Source organism: Garra rufa, chromosome 10, assembly GCF_049309525.1.
Source record: "Garra rufa chromosome 10, GarRuf1.0, whole genome shotgun sequence".
NCBI classification, from domain to species: domain Eukaryota; kingdom Metazoa; phylum Chordata; class Actinopteri; order Cypriniformes; family Cyprinidae; genus Garra; species Garra rufa.
The window spans coordinates 9,163,166-9,181,099 of NC_133370.1; the positions used below are offsets into that span (position 1 = coordinate 9,163,166).

The 17,934-nt window shown below is 41.0% G+C and overlaps 1 protein-coding gene across 1 annotated transcript; it reads left to right on the plus strand.

Moving 5' to 3' along the window:
• The first annotated feature begins 7,870 nt into the window (after positions 1–7,870).
• On the plus strand, positions 7,871–16,879 carry jcadb (junctional cadherin 5 associated b). Its single transcript, XM_073848592.1, has 5 exons — positions 7,871–8,244; positions 10,745–15,478; positions 15,902–16,258; positions 16,403–16,497; positions 16,845–16,879. The coding sequence occupies exons 1-5, from the start codon at positions 7,871–7,873 to the stop codon at positions 16,877–16,879; spliced, it is 5,595 nt and encodes a 1,864-aa protein (XP_073704693.1).
• Positions 16,880–17,934: the final 1,055 nt, after the last annotated feature.

Sequence of the window (17,934 nt, forward strand, 5' to 3'; positions counted from 1 at the left end):
GGTTTTTAGCATTTCTGTTTATTTAAACCCTTTCCAGCAATGACTGTATGATTCCATCTTTTCACACTGAGGACAACTGAGGGACTCATATGCAACTATTACAGAAGGTTTAAACGCTCACTGATGTTTCAGAAGAAAAAACGATGCATTGAGCCAGGGGTGTCAACTTTTGAACAGAATGAAGATGTGTAATTTTTTCTTATTTTGCCTAAAAACCTTTTTTCCAGAGAAAGGACCTTTTTCTGATTTTCAAAATCAAAAAGTTCTCACCCCCTCTGCTTCTAATGCATTCTTTCTTTCTGGAGCATCGAAATGTATTTGAACCTTCTGTAAAAGTTGCATATGAGTCCCTCAGTTGTCCTCAGTGTGAAAAGATGGCTCTCAGAATCATACAGTCATTGTTGGAAAGGGTTCAAATACACAGAAATGCTGAAAAACCACAGAATTTGTGGGACCTGAAGGATTTTTTTTTTTTTCTGGAGAACAGCAGGCAGATTAACTGTTCAGGACAAACAACGGACTCATAAAAAACATTTGATATTAAGAACCAAGTGTAGCCTATGTAAACTTTTCAACGGGGTCGTTTTTATAAATGTATCAATTGTTTTCTCTTGTTGACTATATGTGAAAGTCTTTTGTCTAAAATATCTTATTTAGGTCAGTACTAAATAAAAAACAACATGCATTTCATATAATCCCTCTTATTTTGGTAAAATAATTAACATTTTGCAAATTCAGCAAGGTGTATCTGAACTTTTGACTTCAACTGAATCTGCTTTATTGATTATTTACAGGTTCTTCATATGACAACCTTGTTTCTGGGTTCTCTCAAGAAACACTCTTTAGAGATTAATTAAGTTCTTCGCGTAATGTTAAAGGATCTTCAGATCCTTAAAGCACCAGTAGATGTTTTTCTAACGAGTTCGATCATCAAAAGTTCTCGGTAGAACTTGAAGGTTCTCCTCACAGGCTGGAACCTTTATTTCCGCGAGTGTGTGCACACACCTAGCATGAACTGAACCCCGCTCGCTGTAGAGCTCCTGACATCAGAACACACTCCGCCACCACCATGGAAGGCTCCGCATTAGTGCTGGCGTACCGAGCTCCACTAAATGTCAAATCAAGCAGCAATTTCACGCGCGTCTGACGTCAACAAGGGCGAAGGAAAATAAACTTCGCGCACACTTCGGGAGAAACCATTTTCGCCAACGCCGTTTTTTTCTCCTTCCGCGTAGAGAGGAGGAGAGCCCGCTGATATAGGCATGCTCAGCTGAAGCGTCCTGCAGCCTCTGACGCTGGGCGCAGGCGAACTGCGACGGCCGCGCCAAACGAGCTCCAGGTAAGACATATGCGTTTGAAATGACATCCGAGCGCGTCGCGCCTTTTACCGTCCGATTATACACCTATGCGACCGGCCCGTGCATGCATGTATTTTTTCCATTAACAAGCAGTATAAGGCGGGCGCGCGTGCGCGCGTGTGTATTTTCCACCTAATGCAAAAGATAAACACACTCAAGCAAAAGACGCATCAGCGAATGGTGCGGAGAGCTTGAAAAAACGCATCCCGCACCTTGGGTTTGCCGGTGCGAGTCTAGGCCATTTACGTGTATGTTGCTATGGGAAGATATGTAAAAATTGAAATTGCATTATGACAGCGTATTTTCGCCACTCAGTTTGTGCAATGTGATTCCTGTACCTGCGGCGCCGCGTACGCCCGCGTTTTCGTGCCGTTTTGACTTTTCGAATCATTCCTGAGCGGCCTGTTTGATGTATACTGTGGCACACACTGCAGTATGGCTTTGCCAGCATAGCACGTTTGTGCTGCTGATGCTGCTGCTGGTGCTGATGCTGATGCTGTAGGTCATATTACGCGCTTGTGCGCCGCGTTGATGCTCATCAGGAGCTGCGTGTGTTTGTGGCGCAGTGGAGATGTTCAGCGAAATGAAATAAGTGAGAGGTGGAAATTGCATTTGAGTTGGGCTTCTTGCTCTAATATTAACATCCTCTCCCATAGGGTAGGGAATGCTTGGTGCGTTTGGGTGTTACTCTGCTTTACCCATTCCACCCCACCTCTCTCTCTCGATCTCTCTCGCGCTCGCTCTCTCTGCTCCAAGTTCTTAATTAATTCTGGTACACACATGATAATAATTGAACCATCTCTATCCAGCTTCTATTAAATGCTGTATTCTGTAAAAAGTGACGGAGGAGTGATTTTATCACCTGCTGGTGTGCTGACGGAAGCTACCTGTGTGCCCTACACTACAGCATCGAGCTGGCCTGCCCTTAGAGACAAGTGTATTCGACCATGGGATCGTTTTATTGCTCTTTTCACAGTTTTGAGATTTTCACGTGTTCGGGTTTTTATCCTTGAGTGAGATTAAGGTAAACATATTTGGCTTGTTGACCATGATGGAGGGCTCCAGACTCAACTCGAGCTCGAAATAGTCCTTCTGGACTTTTTAATTAATGAATGCTGTAATAGAAATGGAGGTGGAAGAAAGTGAACTTTCATTGAAAACTCCAGTGGTTAATGTTCCGACATTGCCACAAATGTTTTTCCTGAATTTAGATGGAGAGCATAGCTTGGGATATAAAAATGAAAAGCATAGCTCAAATAAGATAAAAAGTATTTGAGGTTTCATTGCAGTTTGGAGGCAAAGTGAGACCGTTGTTTATTAGATCTATTTTTTAAGAGAATAAAATGAATATTCTGGCTTGATTTACTCTCTTTCAAACTCCTTTGGCATTCTTTCTTCTGTGGAACATGAAAGCAGATGGTTAAACAGTTGATGGTTTCAGTCACCATTTACTTACACTGCATTTTTTTCCATACAGTGAAAGTGAACGGTGACTGAGATTGTCATTCTGATTAATTTTTCGCTTTGTGTTTTAGATAAGAAATAAAGTCATTCAGGTTAAAAACAACATGGTGACAGGATTTAAATTTTAAGCAAAAATCTGAATTTGCTCTATATTTAAGAAACATTAACAATATTAAAACATTTAAATGTAATTTGTCTTTCCTTAAAGTGTGTGTATGTGGTGAAGTTTGTGTGTATTATCTGACACATATCTTGGCTGCTGTTGCCATGATGATCAGCATGCATCTTCATGTTTTGAATATGTTTTTAGTATTTATAATGTAATGCAGATATGCGGAAAAAAAGCATAACAATAACTCATTAATAAGTGATTAAAATTCTGCTGAATATGCAGTTGTAGCGATTTAATGGTTTTTTTTGTAATCAATGTTAAATGAAGGATAAATTATTTGAAAAATCAATTATGGTAACGTTTTGTATGCATTTGATGTAATGCAGATTTATGGAATAAAATACGTAACAATTAGAATTCTGCTGGATATGCAATATTTAAAGTTTTTAATGATCAATGTTAAATGAAGGATAAATGATAGTATTTACATGTTTTTATGCATTTGTGATGTAATGCAGATGTACAGAAGAAAGATGTAACAGTAACTCATTAGAATTCTGCTGCATATGCAATTCTAGTCATATTTTGTTATATTATCTTTCACCTTTGAAAAGTTTTAATGATCATTCTGATGAATTGTAAGACAAAAAAGAATAAATGTGCATGCAGATATGTGTTTGCATTTATGATGCAATGCACATACATACACGTACACGTGCTAGTGAGCAAATTGATATATTAGGATGACACAGACGAGTTGAAAATGTCAAGATTAGATAAATGATGTCAGATCAGTGTTTTGTGAAGTCCCCCTCTGGGATACAGTCAATGGTTGTAATTATGAACCTCCATTCCAGTGGTGATGCTGTGACACTCTCATATTCAATCAACATGAGGCAGCAACACCCCTTTTTCTACCCAGCAACACCGATGTGCTACCATTGACAGCAGCTGTCATGGTCAAATCACACTTTGACTACTGCTGTCTCTCTTCCCTGATCCCTAGGAGTGAATAGGGAGCACTACTTGCCGGTGTGATACGATCAACCTGCGTTGGTACCTACATTCGCATTGGTGTTGTAGAGAATGCAGTACTGGAGGGAGGTGGCTAGTTTAACTGTGTCACAGGCAGTTCAAGAGCGAGAGCTGTGTATCAAACAGCCTTGTTTGGTTTTTCACTCTTTATTTAGTTTTACTCAGAATTGTGCTGTAGTTTACAGCTGATTCAGACTCAGCAGAACGCCATTGGCTGCTCACAGTGATGATGTCACTCCTATACCACACCAATCAGAGTTACAGCTGGCAGGGGAAATGCAATATCCTCAACCTCACTGTAATTTCAACCCCATATTTCACACATTTACATTGGTTATTAAAGCATCAGTGGTTTTAACGGTCCTGCAATGCGATAACCGACCCACAGAGAGGTTTTCAGACTCTTTCAAACAGAAACGTACTGACTAAAGTATGTATATTTTATGCATGCTTTTTTTTGGTTGTGTCATCAGACAGTGTTAAGCATAAACCAGTTGCTGGTTAGATCATGCAGCTAATGCGCAGAAACTCGTGCACATGTTTTTGCACAGAGGTCATCCAGAGGTCAGGTGTGTGTCTTGACAACAACAACAACAAAAAAAGTGTAGAGATGGTAAGCAGGCTCCTGACTAGTTAGAGAAGGATCTAGCCGAAGCCTCAAGCGTAGCTGGCGGTATTGCATGGCTCACTGTGAATTCAACCTGACCGAATGCCACTCATCAAATCGGGCTGAGCATTACTCAAGAAAACAAGATAGTGTTTAGACAAACACGCTCTCTATCTTATACACACAAACACATGCAAACATGCACTCAGAGCTGCTATAGAGCAGGAGTCAAGGTCATTGTCTCTCTTTTTCTTTTAACCTAGTTCAAGGTCAAGTTAAGGTCACTGTGGGGATCAAAGGTTACTGCTAGGATGCATTCAGCACTGAGGTGTGGTTCAGCTATTTTAAATTGCCATGGAAACACAGTTTTGCTCTCTCAGCAATGCAGATACTGTTTTCAGATGATTGTTTATTGTAGTTTTTCAAACCTTATAATTCAACAATCGGTATTTGCTGATTTGCAAGTGGATATGTCTCTTAAAAATAAAAAATACTTTTTTTTATTAAAATATCTTTCTACCTCAAAATTGTATGTTTAATTCAATTTGTTACTTGCTGTTTCTTTGTAAATATTTGTGAAGATTATTTGTGTACTTGCAATTTTTGGGTGAAATTCGTTTTAAAGTAAACACTTAAATAGTAAATATTAATTATAATAATTACAATGTGTCAGTTGTTAACTTTAGCTAATGTTTTTTTTATTACACTGTTGTAATATAATACAATAGCTGATAAAAATACAGTTGTTCACTGTTTGTGCATGTTAGTTCACAGTGCATTAGCTAATGTTAACAAACACAACTTGTGATTTTAATAATACATAAGTAAATGCTGAAACTAAAATTAACTAGGATTACATAAATGCTGTAGAAGTGTTGTTTGTTCATGTTAACTGATTTAGTTAACCAATGTTAACTAATGAACCTTATTGTGAAGCGTCACCTAATTATGCGTTGCAATGTAGGCAAGTCGTTAAAAGGAAAAAAAAAGATTTATTTATTTTAATTCATGGTACAGGCATTTGTCTTGGTTCATACTAGATTTTTCATGTAATTTATTTCAGATTACCTTTTTGAAAACATTGTTTTTATACTTGTATTTGGCGTTGTTAGTGGTGCAGAAATGTTTTGAACTTCAGTAGCAAAAATGGTGTTTAAATTAGTAGATAGATTCATTTTTATGAATCGTCTGTTTCAATGAGTCGGTTCATTTTGATTCAGCTATTAATTTGCATTGTCACTCCAAAAAAACATTTTTCATATTTTAAAATGCTTATGTGAAATATTGTGGTTTATGATTTGTGAATCCATTTCTGATTCAATAAATCAGTTCAAAACTTTAATTCAGCTATTCATTTGCATTGTCATTTAAAAAACAAAGTGCCATTTTTCATATTTTGGCACATTTTAATTAATATATATAAGTAAATATTGCAGGTTGTGATTTGTAAACCATTACTGACTGTATGTTTAAATGAATCGAATAACATTTTTTCATATTTTGACACATTTTAGTGAATATATGTAGTTAATTTGCAAAAATTACTGTTTTTTTTAATTTTCACAAATCATGTTTTTTATTATGTTATATTTTTATTGTTTTATTGTGTTAGTTAGCTAAGTTTACTTTATATTTTTATAATTTCTATCAAAATAACCCTACTGCAGTTTGATTTGTGAACCATTACTGATTACTCATATTTTGACATATTTCAGTGAATGTACTGTATATATATAGGTAAATATTGCTGATTATGATTTGATTTGTGAACCATTACTGACTGTATGTTTAAATTAATCGTTTCAAAACTTTGATTTAACTATTCATTTGCACTGCCATTCAAAACACAGTGTCTGTGTCATTATTCATATTTTGATACATTTTAGCAAATATATGTAGTTTATTTGCAAAAACAACTTTTTATTTTTAATTTTCATAAATCATGTTTTTTTATTATGTTATCATGTTTTTATTGTGTTTTATTGTGTGTTAGTTAGCTGTATTTTCCAGTTATTTTTACTTTATATAAAAATAAGCCAACTGCAGTTTGATTGAGATTAATTGGAATGCACAATAAAAAAAAAGATTTTTGTTAAATAAATTGTTAAAAACTGATTTTCTGTTTTTGCAAATGAACTCTTCATACATAGGTAAATATTGCCGTTTATGATTTGTGAACCATTACTGACTGTATGTTTAAATGAATCAAAATGAAAAACCCATTTAAAAAAATATTTATTTATTAATTTATATATATTTAAAAAATAATATGTTTTAAATGGGTTTTTATACAAAAACTGCTTTTTTATGTAAAATTCACTTTATAAAAGACCCACATTTCTGACTTTAATTCATGGGGATAACATGGATAATTTCACATGGTTTAGTGTAAGATTTTTGCCCATCTTTTGGAAAATCCAGTTTTAAAAGTAAAAAAACAACTACAAATAACTTTTACCAGTAGGTGGCTGCAGAGCTCCACTATTTGCTATTTGACCACCTGAAAGATATTTTTTCATAAGTTTTTTCAGTTGAATTCATATCTAGAGTACAGACCAAAAGTTTGGACACCCCTGAATGAGAAGGTGTGTTCAAACTTTTGGTCTGTACTGTATGTATGTATATATATATATATATATATATATATATATATATATATATATAATTTTGTTGTATATACAGTCAATCAAAATGATTATCATAATTCCTTGTTCACTCAGTGTGCAACAGCATGAAAAACATGCCTTGATCATTTTGCTGCTGTATTTTGCTTGCATTGAACATTTAAAATCTGCTTGGCAACAGTGACTCTGGTTCCTCTATATGTTGAGTATCATAAAAAAAGCTGAAAAAATATCACGCAGGCCCAGATAATGGCTGTGAAATGGGAGCAGAGTATCACATTGACTTTAAGCTGCACCTCTGAGTTTGCACTTGAAGATTTTGTGCATTGGTTATATAATAACCTGACAGGGTGTGGCCGCATCAGATCTAAAGAATAAATACTGTATGTAGCTTTAAAGTTTCATGTGCTCAACCAAGAAGATGGTTAGGTCTCTCCAGAGCAGATGGTTATTGTTTTAGAGTGTAATGTTCTTTCTATCTCTCTCTTATTCTCCAGTGATGGCCTCTGCTGAGCAGCTGTGTCCCCGCCTGCTGCACCAGCACTGCCCATAGGCCACACACACACACATACATACACACACACACACATACACACACACTTACACACGCCTTTGGGCTCCCTTTCCAACTCCGTCCATACACACACATACACACACACACACACACATCATGTACAGTGTGGAGGACCTGCTGATCTCTCATGGATACAAACTGCCCAGGAGCGGCCCTGCCTCCTCCTCTTCCTCTGCGCCTTATGACAATCGAAACAACGAATGTCGTCGTGATAATGTAGAGAACCGGCCTGCTGGAGGTGGTGGCGGCGGCGGTGGTGGTGGTGGAGGAACTCTGAATGGATTTGGGACGACGGAGGGGGGAGCAGAAGCAGGCACAGGGGTGTACAGGCCGGCGCCGGTGAAGGCTTACCCAGAGAACAACAACAACATTAATGAGGGCCATGAACGAATTCAACGGAGATTGGAGGTTCCTGTTGCTTTCCTTGGTGACCTGCAACCTCTGGGTGATTCTCTAGCTACAGACAGTGGGTAAGTGTGCACTGTTTAGTGTCCACAATAAAGTGTTTTGTGTAGATATTGTTGCATTTTTTTTAAGGGATGTTTTTTAAGATGATAACTGTAAAATTTTAATTATCTTTCGAATTCTGTGAGACTATAACAAACACAAAAAAGACGTCATTGGAATTACTTTCTGCAAGAGTTTTTCTGCATATAGCAGAATAATTATTCAGATAATTAAATAGATAATTACTGAACATTATTAGTTTTGAGAATATTGCCGTTTATATAGTTATCATTCTTGATGTGAATGGCTCTTTAGATTTATTTTAGTTCCAATTGGTTAAAGCAGATTTTGGCTATTGTAAATAATAAATTATTTATAATTTAAGATCAGCAATTAAATAATCTAATTTGATGCCTTTAAAATGTGTTTATTTCACATACATTTTTTATGTGATTCTAAACCAAAAGTTAAAAAAAACTTTTTTTTGCCAAAGTCAGCCTAGACAGTTCAAATCCTCGCTTTTTTGATGGATAGTTAGCATAACCATAACCCATTAATCATAGGATGTCATAAATCTCAAAAGTTAAACAGAAAGAAATGGTAGAAATCTAAATAGAATCAGGTAAAACAGTTTAGCAAGTAAACTAGGTAATTTCCAGTATTTTTTGTTGTATTTTGTATTAGAATCAGACCCAGAAAATCGATGTACATTGTGTGAGTGAATCACTCTTTTGAATCACCAAACAATTTAGCAAGACCTCAATGTGAATCGGTTTGTGATTCACTTTGAATCACTCGGAAAGTTCGCACACACACACACACACACACACACACACACACACACACACACACACACACACACACACACACACACACACACACACACACACACACACACACACACACACACACACACACACACACACATGTTGGGTTTACATGTTTTATGGGGACATTCCATAGGCGTAATGGTTTTTATACTGTACAAACCGTACTTTCTATCGCCCTACACCTACCCTACACCTAAACCTAGCCCTCACAGGAGATTGTGCACACTTTCACTTCATCAAAAAAACTCATTGTGCATGATTTATAAGCCTGTTTCCTCATGGGGACCTGAGAAATGTCCCCACAAGGTCAAAATCTACTGGTATTCCTATCCTTGTGGGGACATTTGGTCCCCACAACGTGATGAATACCAGGTACACACACACACACACACACACACACACACACACACACACACACACACACACACACACACACACACACACACACACACACACACACACACACACACTAAATTGAGTGAGTGTTAAACAATCTGCATTAAATATCCCAGCCACAAGCTATTTCAAAAAGTGATGGTAATCATCACTAGTGAACACTAATCTTGGCAAATGTGGTCGAGATATATATGTAACCTAAAAGACATGCATCAAAACATTTAACAATTGTTTTACAGGGTGCAAAGCATTTGCTTAATTCAAATATTAAACTAATTGAATGAACACTAATAAAGGACATCTGTTTTATTATTAGCGGATTATTTTGAATTCACATGCGTTTCATCATTGTTTTGGATGCAGTGTTCTATCAATTATTATGACCCATATGAAAATGTATAAATATCAATGTGTTAGAAAAAAAAAAAAATCAAACCAAGTGGCATTTGCATGGAATGATGCTAGGGCCTTTCTCAGAACTATTTAAGTTTGCACAGGTGTAGTTCATCACATTAGCTACACCTTGTTTTGAGCCCTGGAATCTGAGTGGGCATCATGCCATGTGTGCTGCTTTTGAATGTGTGTGTGAGGTGAATTTTAATGGAAAAATCAAATGTTAAGCACAACTTTCTTCTTGCACACCTTGAACTGTTAATCTGAGTCTTAGACTGTCCTAAAACAAACCAATTAAAATAGACGTCATCCATATTTCATGTTGTAGCCTAATCCATTCCACTGTGATTTTATCACAAAAATCTAGACTCTCTGTCCACATTGATGTACTGTAACCTGAAAGGAATCGGCCATGTGAATGTAATCACATCTATAGCTTGCCCTGAGGTGCATTTTGAGTGTGTGTAAAGTGACAGTAAATGAACGTCTGAGTTATGCACAACACAAACCTTTTTCATTAACAAAAGTGTTTTATTTGTCATTACACTAAACAGACTAAATTTCATTCTATTTTTGCCTAGTTATGTCACAGTTATAGGTTGGCCTATGCTGGGTTTGGTCAAAATGTATCACTATTGTTTTTTTAATTTATTAAGATACTGAATGTAACATTTTAAATTGTATTATTTAAATGACCTGCTACTTATCACAGAACATATGTGTGAATGTGTAGATTCAGCTAGAACTACATTTGTTATGTGAATAAGTTAGTAATTATAATGCTTGAACTCTCACAAACCATTTCATACTTGTTTCCTTGACTTTATGAATATAATTTTATTCCATTATGTGACCTAATCTGTTTGTATCAATGAAGCTGATCTATATTTGTCTCTGTTGCTAGGTTCTATGATGCTCCCAGCCTGACATTTTCTGAACATGCAGATGAGCGAGATATTTCATTCTGGAGAAGGAGGGGACAGGACTTCAGTGCTCTATTGGACTATGCTGATCCCAGGGAACTCAGAGTGTCTGGAGGATTGTGGCGAGGTCCAGTACTAGCTGTTGAGGAGCTCAGGGCTGAGAGGCCACTGGCACGCTGGGAGGAAGGCCCATGGATACGGGAACCTATAGACTCAGGCCCAGAGACTCTACGTGTGACTGGAGAGAGAAAATGCCAGAGCCTGGGAACAGAGGAGTGGCGCCCTGCAGTGGGCTTGGGCCGGCAGCTGTCAGATGGGGAGGCTGAACATTGGTCTCAGGAGCAGCAACACCGCCTGCGACCAGCAGAGGGCAATGTGTCCACCACAGTGCGAGCCAAGTCCCAGTCGCTCCCTCGAGTCCTTTCCCCAGAAGATCCCCACTATGGAGAACTGCCTCAAACCGGTGCCCCAAATCACCCCCCTACACAAAGAAGCATTAGCTCTGCTCCATATGGTCGATACCACAGTGAATGGCCAGCAGGAGAAAGGTGGAGTGGTCAGACACAAAGTCATGCTCCTTCTGCAGTTGTACCAAAGCCACGGTTCAGCCGCCCCGTCAAGCCCCCGTCTTATGAGACTCACCAGCAAAACAGGGGGAGCTGGGAAACGTTGTCATCTGAACCTGTGTCCAAACCCAGAGACCGCCCAGTGTGCTTCACTCAGAGCTTTGAACCGCTCAGAGACCGGTCTGGTTGCTATTCTCAGAGTGCAGAGCCTCTAAGAGATCGGTCCATTTGCTTTTCACAGAGTGCAGAACCAATTCGAGACCGCATGCTGAGCCACTCTCAAAGTGCTGAACCACTAAGAGACAGATTTGTCAGCCATTCACAGAGTGCGGAACTACTGCGTGATCGTTTTTTCAGCCACTCGCATAGTGCCGACCTTTTACGGGACCGATCCCTTTGTTACTCTCAGAGCTCAGAACTGCTACGAGACCGGTCCATTTGTTACTCCCAAAGTGCAGAGCTCCTGAGACCAGAATCATATAGGACAGATCTATTTTACCATGAACTGACTGGTATGGAGCCCCCTGGTTACATCCCACCCCCCTCCTACAGGAGATTCCTGCCACCCAGGAGTGGACAGAACTACCGAGCAGATTCTGCTCTTGTCCGATGGAAACGTGAGCCTGTGAGTGCGGAGATGGGCCAGTGGTTTTCCAGGACTTCAGGATTGTCGTGGTCAGAGCGACGTGAAGACAGGAGCATGGCAGTGGTTCCGAGAAGGCCTGTGCACCCCGGGCCTGTCATACCTAGCCGTCCAGGACTTGTGCAGTATGTCCCATTTGAAGACCCGCGTATCAGGCACGTCTCAGGGGGGCCCTGTGGAAACTCGCTCACAGACGCGGACAAGATCCGTCACGTCAACAAAGAGCTTCCCTGCGCTGCAACTTTAGGACAATCCACACATGATAGTGCCTTTCTCTCTTCACAGGGACCGAGTCTTAGCACGGACAATAACAAACCGGCTCTCACTGAACAGGAGAATACTAATCGCTGGCACAAGGGTATGAACAAAGGCAGTGAAACTGTAGCACCTGATCAGAGCTGTGCCAAGTACCCCCCAGCCTTTCAGCTGAGACCCCTGCAACCAATCATTAAAACAGACAGAAGTACAGACCAACAAAATAGAGCAGACAGAATCCCTGATCCAGTCAAGGTTGAGAGAGTACCAGAGCCGGTCAAAGTTGAGAGAGGTGCTGAACAGACAAAAACAGACCAAGTCAAAGTAACAGAGCAAGTTAAACCAGATCGAGTCACAGACCTAATCAAATTAGATAAGCCTACAGAACAAGTAAAGCCAGACAGGTTTACAGACAAACAAGTCAAGGTGGAAAGATTAACTGACCAGATACAAGTAGACCGAATCCCAGATCAAGTCAAAGCTGACAGGTATACGGACAAACAAATTAAGCCTGAAGTCAAGGCAGAGAAAATCCCTGAAAAGCCCATAAAAGTAGACAGAATTTCAGACAAGCAAAGTAAAGCTGAACGACTCTTAGAGAAGCACTTGAAGATTGATAGAATTTTAGAAAAACAACTTAAAGCTGATAAAATGTTAGAAAAACAGTGTAAATCTGAAAAATTTACAGACAAGTTGATTAAGTCTGACAAGCAGGCTAAAGGAGATAGCAGTATAGACCAGATAAAATCTGAGAAGATCAGTGACAAGTCTGGAAAGGCTGATAAGTCCATGGATAAAGGTTCTTCAGAGAGTGTTTCAACTGTAAAGACAGAACCAGTCCAGGAACCCGAGAAAAAGAGTGTGAAAAAGAAACTCAGTGAGACTATCTTCTGCCTTGTGTCTGTGCCACTTTCACAGTCCAGTGCAAAATCCCGAGATCAAAACAACAATGAAGAGAAAGAACTAGATTCACCTCCAATTCCTCCTCCACCTCCACCAAGTTCCTCCAGCGAAAACAGCAACACCCTCGGCTCCCTGCCAAACCAAAGCCTCAAAAGCACATCAACCACCTCCACTGACTTAGAGCTACAAGCACTCACACTTGGCAGTGGGACCAGTAGCATAGCCACGAGGAGAGCTCATCGCAGAAGGAACTCACGCTCTAGGATCATTAAACCAAATCCACACGATGAGCTCCGACGGTATTCTGGGGCTTGGCCAGGGGACCAGTACCGTGATCAGGAGACCCAAACGAGCCCTGAGCCCACAAAGAGCAATGCAATTCCAGGCCCCGCCAATACAGAAGCACAAGATGCTCCTGCTGCCCCAGAGGTAACAGCTCCTGCTGAGACTACATCGGTGGCTCCAGGGGCTGCCCCAGGGGCCATTGGGGCTTCGTCAGCTGCATCGGCTCCATCGGTTCCATCAGTTCCACCGACCCCAGCAGCTCCAGCGGCTTCAGGAGCTCCTGACCCCAGCACCCCTTACGGGTATCCCATGAAGGGCCAGAAAAGCCTAAAACCATCCAGCAACAGTGCTTTTTCACGGACAGGTACCTTCTCCAAGAGCACAGGTTCCCACAGACCTCCATTACATCCTCCGCCACACCCTCCACCCCCACCTCCAAACCAACCACCATCTCAACCTCCTCCTCCTCCACCAACACAGCCCCCAGCTCAGTCCCCACCATCAGATCTGACTGAAGAGGCAAAGTCAGCCACAGGTCCAAACCCAGATTCATTTGGTCAGTTGGTCTTGCTGAAGCCAGTGTGTCGACGGCCATGGGAAGCCATCGAGGATCTTGAGACCATCAATAAGGAGGCGCAAGACCAAGCAGGTAAACGCCCCAGCGTGGACCAGTGCATTGAGGATCTTAATGAGGCCTACAAAGATATCCTGGAGCTCAGCACTGCCAGCAATAACCTTCCCAACCGCTCCTCCATGCAAATCCCTGACCGCATCAAATCCAGGTTATCTTCAGATCCACTTGGAATTCCTGCAACTGCTCTTAGGCCAAGCCTGGTGCCCGGAAGTGACCCAGAATACCGGGAGGTGAAGAGTGCCTTTTCCCGACCATCAACTGGGAAGAGTGTGAGCTTCAGCAAACAGCTAAGAGAGGAGATTTGTCCTGCTCCTCCCCCACCAGAACCAAGTTTCAGAGATTACAAAACAGTCATGTCCCAGATAACCCAACGTAAAGCCTGCAGATCAGTGAAGCTGGATATCCCAGCTCCCAAAGAGACCCAAAGAGATGACGATTTGACTGCACAAACCTCCTCCACCTCTTCCATGTCAGCCGAGGTCCCATGGGCAGATAGACAACCCATGCAAGATGCCTCCACTCTAACCAGCCCTCCAGACTATGAGCACATCTGTCAAACTCTCCAAATGGCCCGTGAATCTGGCGCTGTTAGCCGAGCTTCTATAAAATCCAAACCGGGAAGTGCCATGAGCATCGAAACCCCACAGCATGTGCCCATGCCTGGTAGGCCTCCCATAGATTCTGAGCAGCCATGTTGTTCTTCAGCATTAGATGGGAGACAGGAGCCAATGCCATTATTCAGGGAGGAAAGGAGCTCAGGCTTTAGGAGGGTAACAAGCCACACTAACAGGTTCCTTAGTAATAGGGGTGTGCTCTGTAGCCTTGCAACCGGAAAGCCTGTTGGTGACAAAGCAGGTTTAGAGGCTAACCCAGAGGTACCTGCTGACTGGCAGATGCAGCTTTCATTAGCTGAAAAGCATATTGCTACTCTGATTACAGGAGAGGGTTCAGCAGAGAACCTTGATGAGTCAAACAAGGTTAAAGGTGATCAAGATATTCCTGGCAGTGAGTCAGTTGAGAATGAAGTGAGCAACATTTTAGCAGCTGAAATTAAAGACGATCCTGCCAATGCTGAGCAGAGACATTCTGAAGTTAAAAAGAAAGAAACAGAGCAAACAGAGACACCTGAAAGCCAGCAACCTGAAGTGACAGAGAAAATGAAAGAAGAGGAAACATCTAGGGAGACAGAGCAAGAGAAGTGCGAGCAGAACGACCCTGTTACTGAAGGAACAGAGCAAAGTAGTGATACAACCTCAGAGGCAAAAAAAGAACCAAATGTTATCTTGAGGGTAAATAAGGCTGCAATGTGGACTCAGTCGGGTGTAGATTCAGATCTACGTCCTGAATTTCCACCAGATCACCTTCCCCTTTCTGTACTTCCTTCTACAAATCGTAGATTATCTCTAGGGTTGGACTGGGAGAGGGCAGGGTGGGAAGGGGAAAGTTTAGGCCAAGGTGGATTCTGGTCCAGAGAGAGGCGGTCCCTTGATGCCGAGAGATGGGGTATTGGTGGAGAAACATGGGGTTTAGACAATGATAGACAGGAAGGAGGTGGTGAAAAACTGGGTCTGGGGGGTTGGCGTGGGTGTGGGATTGATGGGCAAGGCACAGATGATTCAGACTGGGAATTAGATAATAATACCCAGGACGGAGGCGACAAAGAGGCAGATTCAGACACAAAACAGAAAACACTTAAGCCTGAGCAGGGTCTCGGTGAAGATCACAGCAGTCCAGTCTCTAGCACTGATCAAGTAGAAAAATATAAAAAACAAGTCGTTGCTAGCCAAGGCATTGATAAGGGCCGGAGTCAAGGTCCAGGTGAAGTTCAGGTTTCAAGTGTAGATAGACGGAGCCGTGGACTTTCCCAAAGAATAGAGGCTCTTTTTACAGCCCCGCCCGGGCATGGCTCAGAGGAGAGACTTGCCCGCATGAGGGAGGTGGACACTGTCTCACGAATGAGACGCCTTAGCCTTCGTAGCTCAGACTCTTGGGATGGACTGCACGGGGTGGGAAGGTGGGGAGAATATGGATGGGAGGAAGAATGCCCTGTTCCTGGCACGCAGGGTTCTTCAAACATCGCAAAGGCAGAGGATAAAGAAGGCAGTGCCCACCCTGCAGTCACCAGTGAACCTAAAGAAACAAAAGACGACCAGGCAACCGTAAAAGGTGAGAAACTGTTACAGCAGCACTTGAATTTAGCAGACTGTGGGTAGAATTTTATACCAGAATTTGATGGTGATATTTGTACAATATATTGTTTGATAAAGTCCCACCCCATACCTTATCTTGATTGGTTCAACTGAATTGAACTCAAGTTCAAATTCGAACTCCTTGGTGCGGATCTTTTGGGCAGGTGTGAATACAGCAATCGCACTCGGGTGCGGACCAAACAACCGTACCGAGGCCCAGCTGAAGAGGTGGTCTTGGCCCGGTTCCAAACGAACTCTGGTACGGTTGAATGGATGACCTTAAGCACATGTGTGGTTTCTGGTTCACTTGCAAAAAGGGCAGTGTGAATGCGACCGCACCAAAAAAAAAAATCAACATTGTATTGGGTCCGGACCATTAATTTTATTGACTTCTATTACAAAGAGTAATGTAGTTTTTAAAAATGTTTGAGAACAGTACATTTATGATGCTGACCTTTTTAATTTTTTTGTCCTAAAAACAAGTCCTGGTTGCACTTATGCTGAATGGCCACCAGAGGGAGGCCATTCTCCTAAAGTTCAGTTCACAAGTATTGTTACATTTTTAGCTGTCTACATCATGTATTTCTCCTCTTTTGGCATTTTCAGAGTCACAGGAGCCCAGCCAGGTGGAGAGGTCGTAGCTGAACCCTAGAGGTCAGCGGTCATCCAACTAAGGGCCAGCCTCGAGCACTGTGACCTGGCTGTCTGTTAAATGCCTTCATCCTCATATGCTATTGAAACATCCTCAGACATTGACACACATATATACAACACTGAGCGATGCAGTTCTCTCTAATACACACATCTGTGCATTAACATACACAAACTGACACACAAACACTCAGAGTCATTGTCATGTATGCAGACGCTCACGTGCATTCAGAACACATTTAAACACCTCACCACACTGAGACATCTGAAATGGCCTTCTACTCCGACAAGAGCATTGTGTATCAACTCCACTCCACGCCCACTCAGTTCCAGCTCTGCTGGCTTTCTAAGTGTTGCTGTTCCACTGCCAGAAGGAGGTTCCCAACAATGCCCCAACCCCTTCATATGTTACAGTTCTCATCATGCCCCATTTTTTCTTAATTTCTTGCCGTTGTCATATATCACCCCCTGCAGTTTCTTTAAAAGTTGGTTTATTGGACTTTATCTGGTGCGTTACTCAGCAAAATATTGTTGTTGTGTGACCAAGAAACTAAAAAAACTTGACTGTCTTTTATAAAAGAAAAAAAAATTGACTGTTTAAAAAGTATTAGAATAATCGATGAAGTTTAAAACCAGCTACAATCTCTAATACCGTCCTCCCCCTTGCAAACAACCTATCATCCTCACAAACTATTTTCTTCCTCACATCTTTGCATGTTCCTTCAATCAATTTTTAAGACCTTAGTCTTCTCATTAACCCTTCATTACACTAACCTTGTGTACATATCATTAGTTTCTCCTATGTCTAGACAGTGTTATCTCTGCGCACCAGTGTTTTGCTAATAACTGGCAATATAGCTATTTGTGTAAGTCCTCATCACACTTACAATATCATCCCACCGGAATTAACAACGTCTTGTCTCTTTATTCAAGGTCTTGTGCTACACTTCTTAATTAGTACGACCACAGTTGATTTATACCTTAACCACTCTTTATTTATTGAGTTAATGATGTCAACTCACTGATATCATCCCTACCATACACT